The 13,507-nt window shown below is 43.3% G+C and overlaps 1 protein-coding gene across 1 annotated transcript in view; it reads left to right on the forward strand.

The window, feature by feature from the left end:
- LOC105909165 (glucocorticoid receptor) overlaps positions 1 to 13,507 on the forward strand; it is a 50,791-nt gene that overhangs the window by 26,415 nt on the left and 10,869 nt on the right. Inside the window, exons 3-5 of the mRNA XM_012837766.3 lie at positions 8,418 to 8,581; positions 10,951 to 10,977; positions 13,229 to 13,345. Coding sequence (XP_012693220.1) covers positions 8,418 to 8,581; positions 10,951 to 10,977; positions 13,229 to 13,345 — 308 coding nt within the window. The remainder of the gene's footprint in view (positions 1 to 8,417; positions 8,582 to 10,950; positions 10,978 to 13,228; positions 13,346 to 13,507) is intronic.

A 13,507-nucleotide genomic window follows, 5' to 3' on the forward strand; every position in this document is an offset into this window, starting at 1 on the left:
GACATGGTGTCAGACTGCTGCATCCACTCTGCTATCCCATATAGGATAAAATACTTGATAATGCCTCACACACACATAACACACACACACACGTGTAATTAAGGCCAACATGTATATGATTGGAGACTTCAATGAATGAATAGCATTCATGTTGTGCAAGAGCGCACACACACAATTCGTCATGCCAAAGCGAGGCAGCTTCAAGCCTGTCTGTGAGCAGCTCTGTATATTTTTGGACCGCTTTGTGAGCTGGATCATGTTGCGTGTGTATATCTGTAAATATTTACCCTGTTGACAGTCTTTAAAGCACAGCTCCTCTAAGAGGGTACAGTGGAAACTTAAAAGAACTATTATCTATTTAATTTAGCAAGTCTGGATAGATGCATGGTAGACCTTGTGAAGGCAGACACCTCACACCTTATTAAGTGATGCGATCAAATATTTAAATGCAAAAAATGCATCTCTGTGTCTCGGTTCACCTCTTTCTTGACGCCTCCATGCAGAGCTGCTGAATTAGAGGTTACAACCTATTTGTTTTCCATTTCCTTCTTCCTCCTCCTCTTTTTTTTACCATCTTAAATAAACGCAATACCAAAGGGCCCTTCAGCAAAAAAAAACACAACTGGAATTGAGCAAAGGTTTTGGAGGGAAATGGAAGTGTTGACCCAAGGTGCTTTTTTCTTTCCCTCCCTCTCTCTCTGTCTTCTTGTTTTTTCTCTATTTTACTTCTTCTGTAGTCACATACAATAAACAATAAACTTTCCGTAGGCTGTGGCTGTAGCATTAGGCCATAAATGAAGGCTAATGGCATGAAAGGCAGGGGCCAAACGGCCGCTGCGCTCCCATCTGTCTGGCTTAGAGCAGAAGAGGTGTCAGGCCCTAATCTAATCTGCGGGAGCAAATCGAGGTTCCCAAGCGCCACAGAACGCCCAAATGTTTCATCCCGGCCTGGGGTAATGAATGGGCGAACAGCGTGTGGTTATAACACACTCGACTCTCACTGGCCTGTTTCGCCCCCACCCACCCTCCCCAAAAGCCACAGTGACAGCCAGCCAGTGGTGTCTTTATGCCGGCTTTTAAAATAGCGCCAAGCCAAACTGGGTGAATGCATAGCCTAGATGTTTGGCGTGCGACTGATAGATGGATGGATTGGTGGTGAAAAGCAACATGAGACAAGTGTTTAATTCAACCCTACAGCGCCCCACCCCTGCCCCATGCAATGTCAGGCACACAACACATCTAAAAAGAGTAAGAGGCAGTGCTAGTGCCTTAAAACAAACATTGTGAGGTGAACTATTTTTTAATTAACACGGCCATCCCAGAGATAACACAAAGCTAAAGGCAGACATCACTCAAAATACAACACAATAGCCTAGCCAATTTCCTTTACCATCATAAGAAAATATAAGTCTAAATGGAATGCAGCCATGCCTGCTGTTAGCACAGCCTGTTAGTATGCCATAATATAAAGGCCCAGTCAGCTCAAACACACTGATTACCATTAAACACCATATCTGGGCTAAAGTAACAGGTTAAACTTGAATGGAATAATACCTGCATGTTTTTATAGAGCCCTCTGATAAAAAAAGATTGCTTTCTGTCTGCGCATAGCCCACTCAATGAAAGGGATGTTGTAAAACTGGAATTTACCATAATATGGCACCATATGCTGCATACTTGCCCCATTTGCAGCAACTGTCGGCTGTAAGTAGCCGGCATTAAGTAATTCAGGATGCTGATGTGGTTGAGGTACAGCAGGGGACAATTGACGCTTCACTCTGCCTCACCACTGACAAGACCACAGATATTTTGTCCCCACTGTAAGTCATTCAGAATGGAAGGCAGAAGCCATTTTAGCTTGAACGTTTACACCGCCGCTAGCTCCAAATTCAGCCAATTTTCATTGGTTTTCAGAATTTCGCCAAAACCACTTTCAGCTCGTCATCCTGTTTGAGATTCATGGCAGAGATTATTTTTTCCCTTCAGCTGAATCATTTTTCAGATTAAATACATGTGACTTGCACGGTCCTCTATGCTTTGGTAAATGTAAACAAACTTACATCTGCAGTGTCTGTTTAGTATATTGGCCATGGCAGTAATCTTCAGATCACTCATCCTGTCCTATATCATTATCCCTGTCTGCTGTATGGGTTGATTATGTAGCACAGTCCTTTAACAACGCTGCCGTTCAATCAAAGGCTTTCCATTTTATACAGAGAGGAAGTGTGATCAATATCACATCGACCTATAACCTGTAACACTTGCTCACAGCTGAACCAGCCTTTATCAACCTGGAAACTCCCAGCAGCAGAAGATGCTTGCAGATATAAAACCTAGATACCCTGTTGGTCTCATAATTGAAATGGGGGTAAAAGAGGTCACTTTTTAGATGTTTCAGATGGAAGGATTGAAATGAGACCGTAACATAATGATGGTAACATCCAGACAGCAGTCATGCCCTGAAAGGGTTTTGGGGGATCATGGGCTAGTTGGTCAAGTAAATTGAGTTTGCTCACAGCACTGGTTGGATGATTGGATTGGTAACACTTTACATTAACCTAGTAAAGATAATCTACAATTAAATGCTATAGTGAACAATAAAAGATTATTAACTATTAGCTACAGCACTTGCATAACTTAATGTGTGTTAATGTTGATGTTAATGGTTTGCTCCGGTCAATTGTGTGAGTTTAGACATCCTGTTAGTAAACTGTTTAATTATTTAGCACAAACAAACCAGTATTTAACATCCCTCATGGTTTATTGATACTGAGGTTTGTGTTCTGGTCATGTTAATTAATGCATCAACTGAAGTTAGCCAAGGGAACTCTGAAGTGTAATCAGTAGATTTTAATTAAAACAAATATCCCAGGCCTCTGGTGGCCTATGGCTAATGGCCTTTACCCTAAATGCATATTAAAATCCTAGCAATCACACTGAGTTTATCTACTAAATGCTTTTTCTCATTGAAAAATAAATAAACAAACAAACAAATCACAACTATTTGGAGGACTGGTCACAAAGTGTAGTTACCACCTCTGCGATTAAAAGGCCTGCTGAAAGTGACACAACTGGGTCCTTTGAAAGCCTGACAACGCACTAATGAATCTCCTAGCAGACTCCGATTGAGGGTCTCTTCATTTTGTTTTTGTGAATGAAGTTCCCCGTCCCGCTGGCAGGCTCAATGGAAATTGGTTGTAATGAGAAACAAGCAGAGGATATTTGGCTAATCGTCCTTCATTAGCTGTAGAGAACAAACACAAACAGAAACCCTTAGACCCTTGAGGAACACACTTCACTGTTCTTCCGGATTAGTCAGTGGTAATAAAGTAGTAATCTATGTTAAGAGTGGTGTGTCTTTTGTGTGTGTTCTTTTCAGCCAAACTAGAGGTAATCTCATAAGAAGTGCCAATATAGGGATCCTTGTTTCTGTTTGTTTGGGTAGTAGTTGTTTGTTAGATTAGCCACTCTGGTCTGCCCTGCCACACATATCACATGAGCTGAGGAATAGAGAAAGCTTCTCTCTGGGACTTTTTCTAACCCTATGCACACACACATGCGCGCACACACACACACACACACACACACACACACACACACACACACACACACACACACACACACACACACACACACACACACACACACACACACACACACACACACACACACGCACAAAACCAGGCTACATATAGCCTCACACTGCCACACCCACTCATGCACACATGCAGTACACATGCATATACATGCACATGTACTGAGCATAAGCACAAAGCTTTCCTTGTGGCCACTGGGAAAGAACCACTAAAGTGTAGCTTCATGCCACATGCATGTGTATGTCTGTGAGAGAGAGAACATATGTGTGTATCGCTAAGGGGAGGGAGAAAGAGAGAGAGCTGTCTCTGGGTAGCTGAATGGATAATCCCATGATCTGCATGGCCTCGTTTGTACTCCATGCGTGGCGGGCGACGCCATTGGCTGAGACTGGGCGTCGAGTGTACACTGCCTCCACAGTAATGTGAATATTATATAACCCCCTCAGTTCTACCAGGAGAGAGGGGAGGGGAGGGGTGGGGTGGGAGTGCTCTAGCAAGAGATAGGGACTGTGTACGTGGGGGGAGGGGGGTGGATAGACAGAGAGAAGGGGTGAGAACGAGGGAGTGACAGTATGACAGTGTGAGAGATGAATAGAGTAGAAAAAGATACTCCTAGAAAGGCACTAAAAATGGGAGGGTTGTGCTTGTATCATTTAAGCTTACTGTTCAAAGCACATTTCACAGATGTGCACACATTAAGCTCAGTAAGCAGTCTTCCCTTTGAATAGCAGCTCTACCTTGTGTCAGGGCTTCTTTGCAGAAAATAAATAAAATGTGATGTGTAGCTTTTGTACTGCCACTAGTGTAGGTTGCCTTTGATCCCTTGCCTTCCCTCTGGGTAGCTGTGGCTGTTGAGAAATTTCTGTGTCCTTTAGTTCAGTTGTGCGGATGATTTATTTGGCACAAGAGGCCAGGTGAAGTTGAGATAGTCCCATCAGAGCCCCTGCAGTGGCAGGTGTGGTGCTGTTCTCAGGGCATTTGAGCTATTTGCCTTCAGGTCGACTGAGAGGCAGCTGGAAGAAGGGAACACTTTAACACTGAAAAAAAAAGAAAACATACCGCTGCTGGTAAAGAGAGGTTCAGTGTTGGTTTAGGAAAGGGACTTGCGTTTCAGTTTTTAAAATTAGAAGTCCATACAGGCCTCTATGCATTCGGTCATTTCCTTTACTTAAAAAAAAATATTACAAGGACCATATTAGTCAAACTGTTTCCTGTACTTGCTGTTTCTCTGCAAAGGCACCCAAATGTTGTCAGATAAAATAAGCTATTAATTCCGTCATGTTGTGCTTTCTTGACTTGCTGCATTCTGCACTTTTCTAAACTGCCCCCCCATGCTCTGGAGTCTGTGTGCAGCAGTGTGCGTTTGTCCTCATGTAACTGGGTCGCTTTGGTGAGGAATTTGGAACGTATACATTTTTGGAGTAAACCCCTGGGTCTTGACTTCCCTCTGAACTATGAAGAGGCCTCTGCCCCCCTTATGAAAGCCAAAGGTCCAAACCAAAGTCTTGCTGGGTCACTGAAAATGCTTAGTAATGCCCCATCCGTTTCAGTTATTATCGCCTTGCTGTTGCAGGGATGAAAGTAAGTAGTTATGCAGGTTTGACTGAAGTTCTTTGACAAGCTGTCAGTTTCAAACTAATCTCTGTTTGGTAGCTTGGCAGATGGAGTCACTAATTTGTCTTTGCGTGTTACTTTCTCTCCACTACACAATCTCATCTGCTTTTACTGGTTTCTTTTCCCCCCACCGCGCATCCAGTTGTTTTGAATGCCACAACTTGAAAATGGCCTCCAAACAGAGAAATTGATTAAAATCGTGTGTGAGCTTTTTTTTTTTTATGTTGTCACAGTCTGCTGTAGCTGCATTTTGGTCGTTGTTGTTGTTTTTGTTATTGTTGTTGTTGTTTTTCCTCTGTGCCGTTCGATTCAGCTGAAGCTCAGAGGGCAGCTGAGCTGGGAGGAAAGTATAAGAGGAGTGTGGGCGGGAACATTACGGAGGTCACTGCACTGCATTTCATGTTGTGAGGCTCTCTCAGGCTTCACTTAGTATGTGTGTGTGTGTGTGTGTGTGTGAGTGTGTGTGTACGTGCGCCTGCTTGCTGTGTGCTGTATGGCACAGATGTGTTTTCATGTTCTCTCTATGTGTGTGTGTGTGTGTGTGTGTTTGTGTGTGTGTGTGTGTGTGTGTTTCAGGGCATTATAGTGGTCCATGGTGTGTGTGTGTGTGTGTGTATGTGCGTAGCCATGCAGAGCATTCTCTGGCTGTAGGAGTGTTACTAATGGAGAAATATGCTCATGACGTGGCCAAGAGTCGTCCGCAGGAGACGTGGGTGGGTGGGGAAAGGGGAGGTGTACTCCCCCCCCCTGCTGGTCACTGTTAAGAACTGCGGTGACACAGCATAAGGTAAAATGGAGATCCTGTTGAGAAGGCGGTTTGATTTCTAACGCAGCAGAAAAATGACCTCTCAGCCTCCAAAGAGGCTATTACCAGCAGTCGGGGTGTTTCTCACACACACAGCCAACAGTGTTTTTTTCCTTTCATTCCTTGACATAAGTGGCATGGCGTAGTAGAAAGTGCTGAAAATGGCTTTCCCCTTCTTTACAAGCCTGCATCAGTAAACTTTATAGATCAGGGAGGGAGAACCTCAGATCTTTGTGTCATTTGTGCACTAGGTTATTGATTAGCTACGGAGCGATTGACCATTGTTATCTCTAACTTTCACAAGGTTTTTTTTTTTTACCCCTCCCTCAGAGTTGGTATCTCTGCACTCAGCATTTCCACCTCTCTGGAGAAGGTTTGGTCATTTTGGCACGACTTCAGGGAGTGCAACAGCATGATTTGCTACTCGCTAGATCCAGTGTAAATGTGGATTTGCATTTATAGTCATGTGCCGTGCCGCCAGGATAGCTGCCATCATGTGATAACAGTCACTGTGAGAATGTTTTGGCTCCTTGCCAATGTCCAGCTTGACTTAAAGAACACTCTCTCTCACACATACACACACACACACACACACATGCGCACACACACATGCTCACTCCTTGCTGTATTTGTCAGTCTTTTTATCTTTCTTTTGCGTTCTTTCTCGCTCTTGTTCGCTCTGTTTTCTGTTCGTGGCTCTGAGTCTATTTATTGCGGTTATCACTGTCATACTTATTGTCATTCTCCCCCTTTACCAGTGATCAGTGCATTAGACACAGTGTGCCTGTGTCGGGGGAAGGCTGGCAGAATGGGACTTAGGCAAGTATTAGGCGCTATGCGGCCCAAGTAACTCATAAAACATTTAGGCTACCTACCTTACTGATGCAAGCTAGAACTATTCTTAGTTTGTGCAAAGTTAACTTCTTGGTGAGCATTTGCCAGTTATTGAAAGAGGTAGGATACAAAAGGGGGGTGCCTTAATGATGCTATTGTTTTGAAAAGAAAATGATAGATTTTGGCTTCAAGCAGCCTCCGTGCATCACAGTGCAGTACAGACTGTTAGACGTACGTGTTGCATTATTCAGAGATTTCATGAGCTTCAGTTTGCTCTGTGTAATGCAATGCACATTCGTTATCAGTATTGTTTAGTGAAGCCATGAAGCAAAGGTGATGAACTCTGAAGGTTCTCGAGGGAGGAACACTGTGTGAAGATGGCAAAGCTGACACCCTCTTTGTGAACGCTCTCATTCTGTCCACATTGTGTTTTCTAAGAAAACATTACTGGGAGGAGCATCTCCTCTTTCTAATGCATGTTTAAATTCCTGCCATGCCAAGCCACAATCCACGCGTCGCTCGCTAACTCCATGCAGATAATGCATGTGTCATGGCTCTGTCATATGAATGCCTTTTCAGTATGGCACAGTTTGTATAAGTGTAAAGTGTTCTCAGTCCTACCATTATTTGTGGTTTTATTTCTAAGTTAATTTAGTCACATGGCGGTTGACCGTAAAATAAAATCTTGTGGTATGAAATTCTGCCACTCTCCTCTTTGGAGTCGTTCCCGTTAGCAGGGCAAGTTTTAAAAAACCCTTGGCCCGGATCAGATGATGTGGGCCAGCAGAGAACACTTAGAGCTCAATAGCTGAGCGGAGCGGAGCCCTCAGCAGAGCAGCACAGAACGGATGGCCGCTTGAGCCCAGAGCCCAGAGCCGGCTCGCCGCGGTGCTTAACGCCATTATCAAGGGCAACTAAGCAAAGCCCTTAATCCAGACTTTGTGTAATCGCAGGACCGGGACAATGCGGAGTATAGGGACAGTGCAGGCTGTGTATGAGGGGTAGGTCAAAGGGCACTGCTCCTAGTGGCCCTGGGCATGTAGGCTGTGTGCTCAAAATGGCTTCCTCTCAACATACTGACATAGTGTGCATAATATTTACGTAGTACTGTGTGAGACGGTACATAATGTATGGTGGGGATTTTTGACCTGGTACTGTACAAGATTTTAAAAAGGAAAGAATGGGAGTGATGAACAAAGAAGAAGACAGAGATGTGAATCAAACAACTTGCGTTTCTGTTAATGATGTGAACCAATTGGGTGTATATCTCTGGTCTTTCTGTAGGCATTCTGCGTATGTACTTGCACTTCAGCAGTTACATTCATGCACTTCCTTTTCCTTTCTAGGTCGTTTTTCTATCTCTTATGTAAAGTAGTATTTATTGTTACACCAGGTTTTTTTTATTGCTCTTAGCTTGACTGTTCTCTCCCTTGTACGTCGCTTTGGACAAAAGCGTCTGCTAAATGACTAAATGTAAATGTACTACAGTAGCAAAGAGTTCTTCTTGCTTGATGGCAGTGCAATATCTCTTCTCATCTCTTTTCTCCCATCTTACTCTCGTGTTGCAGCCCTGGCAGTAGAGCTGAAGCCAACGGATCCGGCGGGGCGGCGGCTAAATCCGGTGGAGCGGCTCACAAGATCTGTCTGGTGTGCTCCGACGAGGCCTCCGGCTGCCACTACGGCGTGCTCACCTGCGGCAGCTGCAAGGTGTTCTTCAAGAGGGCTGTGGAAGGTAAAAATTAAAAATAATAACTCACCGAGAGCTCAGTGTTAGAGGGTTCAGAAGATGAAAGGAGACCGATAGTTAATTAATCATTTAATTGATTTTGCTACAATAGAGGAACATATTCAATGTGTTTCAGTGCCCACCGGTGTTTCAGTCTGAGTTTTTAGTTTTGAGGGCGGTGGGTTTGGCAACACAAGCGTTGCTGCTTTTGTGTTTGTAGTTTGTTTTGAGTACCAGTGCGAGAATCCAGCCAAACTTGTTTTTCATAGAAATAACAGTATGCTGATGTCAATCGGTTTATTTCCTTATTGTACATGCACATATTTTAGGGCCTGTGGATATTATGCCTGTACAAGATGTTGCACCTGTAGACACAATACCGCATGTTCATGTTCAGTGAAGGGGATGTGCTGTCTAAGGGTCTTCTGTATGCATTGGACTGAACTATTATGACCACCAAAGTCCTTCCTTTTTAGTCACCCTTTCTGAAGTGGCTACTACAAAAAAAAACGAGCTGCTATAGAGTTGCTTATATACTTAATATTTTGGATTTCTCTAATACTTAGATCTTAGATTAATGTTTTTGGCGCATTTCTACCATAGGGTGAAAGCCCAGTGTCTTTTTGTTTCTATCTGTGAGGCTGGACCAGGGCCATGGCCCAAACGGCCTCAGTTCTGTCGTAGAGTGAGGCAGGACGGATCGGGGCTGAACTAGAAACTTTTGGAACGGAATACAACAATTTTAAAACCAGATAGCAAGCGTTTAGTTTAGTTTGTCTAGCAACGGAAATTACGGATAAATCAAAACTTTGCAAAAGAACGTTTTCAACAATTTCATGACGAGCTTAAATGTTATAAGAATTTCTTTTACATGTGTTTTCATTGTGGCTAAGCACTGTTAACAGGTTTCTACAGTTGATGTTCTCTATTTGCCAATGTCCCAGATATTGCGATGCACAATGGAAACATAAGACCGAGACAATTCACCAGTACTTATGCCTGAGGAAAAGCCTCAGGCTGGCCCCGATCTTAAGTGGAAGGCCACTAGAGTACTCCTTGAAATAATTTGATGGTGGAGCGTTAAAATGTTTGTGCTTGTTTTGGGTAGTGAAAGTAAAGGTCAAGGAAGGGTGAACACTGAGGTGGAATGTGAAATAAGACAGAAGTTATGAGCTCCTCATTTTCACAGAGGTCCATCACTCACTTTCAGCGGTAGTCTCTGCAGATAACAAACCCACAGCTCCCGAGAGAGAGAAAGAGAGGGAGAGTGAGAGTGAGAGTGAGAGTGAGAGAGAGAGAGAGAGAGAGAGAGAGAGAGATGAGAAGAGAGTAAAATCATTAGTTTTGTCCAGAGGCTGGTTCTCCTTGCAGGAAGTTGCCCTGAACTAAGAGATCCCTCTCTGGGAAAGGACAGAGGGTGAGCGAGTGGTCAGCAGACAGTTGTGTCTTGCACTGTTGAGCCCCAGGCTCCTCTTCTAAACTATATTTATACCACTGAGTGGGGTGCAGGGGAGGGGGAGGGGGAGGGGGGCTGCTTTGCCTCCCCCAGTGTGAGACTGAGGTTTTTACTGCGGCACCACCTGTCAGACAGGTTCTACTGTGACAGTGCCATGCTGTTAGACACGTGCATGACGACACCTTTAGCACAGTTTGTTTTAAGGGGAATTTTTTTATTTTTTCCTCAAGTGATAGATAACCGCAGGCCTGGTGACAAATCAAGTATCAAAGATCAAATGATACTGAGGAGCCGTTTGCAGGATTATGTGTTTATCCTTTCAGGACTTCTGAAGCATGTTATGTCATACTCCCTAGTAACTTATGATAATCTTTACAATAAGCTTTATGATGAGCTTCAGACAGCTTTGCTGTAATAACCAAGCTTGATTTTTAGTAGTCCTCATTTAGGTTTGTCCAGTTGTGCAGTACTAAAAGCAATAGTACATGTAAATATCTAGTGTAAAATGTTTTTTTTACTGCAAATGGCTTTTCATAATAATGCAAATGCATGTTAGTGCTTCTGTGAAACCATTTTTATCAAAACATGAAAATAAATTGAAAAAAAGATTAGATAGAAACTGTGTATATCTGATCATATTGATAGACCAAAAAGGCCAAACTGAAGCAACAAAAAAACCAAGTTCAGACAAGCAGCCAACTCACAGATACAGTTATTTTTTTGTCATGAATAATAGTACCATTGAGCTGTAGCTATAATAGGATGGATGTCATTCAAAACATAGTGAATGCTAGATCTGTCACTGTTTAGTTAAATCTTAGTCTAAAGAGCCATGAAAATCCAGCCATGGAAAATTGCTCATAACTGTTATTTTTGTCTTTCTTCTTTCCATTCTATGTTTGTTCTGGGTTTGGTGAAGGATGGAGAGCGCGACAAAACACGGATGGTAAATAAACAGTTACCTTCAATAACACACCGCTGCTTTAATTACCCCCTCCATCAGTCTGTCCTCTCCCACCTCTTTCGCACTCACTCAGACTCAAGCCAACACCTGAGCTCTGTCAAATGCATGCATTTATGATTTGGAGATTGTAATGATTTGCTAACAGAGGCGTCCCTTCATCAACATGTACTTGTTAGTCAGCAATTTGTTTGCAATTTCTCACAATGATCTAATCTATGTTAAAACTCTAACCACTGTGTAAAGGTTAACATCACCTTTGTCGTAATGCCCCCCCACCCCTCCCCTAAGCTGCTTCTACTTGTTTTATTGGACCTCAGCAAATGCTGTTAATGTAGACTTTTATGTCTGAGAGGATCCCTGGTTATTCTCTACGCAGGGCTGGGGTGCTGGGGTTTACTGATGCTTGTATCATCTAAACATATTAGCCCTTAGTGCATGCTGTGCGACATTAGTCTCAGCACTGCTCACTGCACCCACGGTGTTAGTCAATGTACCGCCAGAGATTGCAGTTAATGGTACGGAGAACTATGTTTTTTTCCAATGCCATTTTTTTTGCACTGAGCCGAGCTATTTAGCATTTCCATTACAAGTTGAAGGCGCCATGCTCATTTTGGACCCACTCGCGAGCAGGGCCAAACCGTGCCGGAACAGCCTCCAAACGTGCCAAAAGCCGTCGAAGACACTTTATCAGTCCGCAATCAGCGCTTGCCATAGTGTGTCTGTGTTTTTGTACGTCAAGACACGTATGAAGCAGATCCAGTTAAAAAGTTTAATCTGGAAACTATAGCAGTGATAGTACATTGTAAACTGCCCATCTGCATTTCTGATGTAATGGAAATGCAAATTCAAGCGGTGCTTGGTGGCCGGGCTAAGCTGAGCGAAGAACAGCTCAGCATTGTTGTTTAATGTGGCCAAAACAGCATTGATAACGGCACCATAAACGACTTTGTATCAGGGTTATTAGCACTAATAACTGCTTTGGCCAGATAGGAAAGAAGGGTTGAAGGCTGTGTCAGTAACATTTCTCACAAAGGGGTAAAGAGGGGGAAATGAAACAGGCTCCTGCAGTTGGGCCGTGAGATAAGGACTCCTCTATTTTCTCTTCCCCCTTTCATTTTATTTCAGCCTGCTACTTGCCACCACTCGTCTGTGGGGATTTTGATGCCACAGCAGGCACAATAATGTAGTTGGTATTGCCTCTTGTGTTGCAGCAGCGGCTGTCTTGAGTGAGACCGCGGACGCCTCTCTAAATTATTTACGTCTCTGTTCATGCAGAAAGAGACGGCAGTTGTTGGTTTTGCTTTTACATTGGTGTGTTGGTCAAGCTTGAAGGGTGAGAGATGCGACAAAATGTGAAGTTAACTTTGTCAGGTTTTTTGTAAATTCCAAACAAGCGGAAATGTTCACCCTGTGTGTGGGTGTGTGCCCGTTAGAGGGTGCTCCTAATAAAAACCGCGATCTGAGAAAGATCATGGATATACATTCCAAATCACACACTCTTAACTCACAACCAGCCTTTGTATGTATGTGTGGTCAGGGTGTAAAAATATACTGTATCAAATCATATCCTTAGGTGTTCAGGTAAATATACTTAGAAGTCCTTCAAGCTAGAGTATTTGTGTTCATTTTTTTGTTGTTAAATTTACTCTAAAACATATCTTTATGTATCGTGTCCACAAAGGCCTCAGTAAGAGCAATTGGCTTTTATCCAACCAAGTAGTGCTAACTTTATTGCTAGGTTCATATTGTTGCTCTAAGCTTTTCCTATTCACATGACCATGTCATTGCTGGTGTGCGCTCCAGGAATAGACACCAGACTGGAAGCATGACAGGCTCCACATATTCACTGCTTTTTCAGTGGCAATTATTTTTAAAGGTATTCAGACTTCTTCCCTGACCGTATGGCATCATAATCAGTCACAATCACAGTCAGTTTTGATATTGTTATTTGTTTTCACTTGGCATTGCAGAAATCTTGGCTGATTTCCACAATAGTGAATAGTGGTTACTGGACTCTGTTACTGCGGCGGCTGGCTTTTGAAGTGATGCTTCACAACAGGTTCACGGGCAGGTTGTTGGTTGAAACGGGGCCATAGTTAATTGGCCATCCCATTGAGGGAAACAGTGATTTTTGCGTCCCGGACACTCTGTTATTGTAGGATTGAATATTGGCACTGTCTTTTTTTTTACTTGAAGCCGTTGAGACTAATCGCAATGTTTTTCCCCCTCAAAGGACAACACAACTATCTGTGTGCCGGACGCAATGACTGCATCATCGACAAGATCCGGAGGAAAAACTGTCCTGCCTGCCGCTTCCGGAAGTGTCTACAAGCCGGCATGAATCTGGAAGGTATAACACCGTATGCTGTACTGATATATCAGCATACCAGCTCCATTATAGTTTAATCTGTCACAGCATGTGATGCAATCATACCTTGCCTTCCCTTACTTGTACGTCCTAAACTTTGCACGACATATACAGATCTGTATCTGAGCTGTATCTCCATGCTGT

This window comes from Clupea harengus, chromosome 8 (genome assembly GCF_900700415.2).
Source record: "Clupea harengus chromosome 8, Ch_v2.0.2, whole genome shotgun sequence".
NCBI classification, from domain to species: Eukaryota; Metazoa; Chordata; class Actinopteri; order Clupeiformes; family Clupeidae; genus Clupea; species Clupea harengus.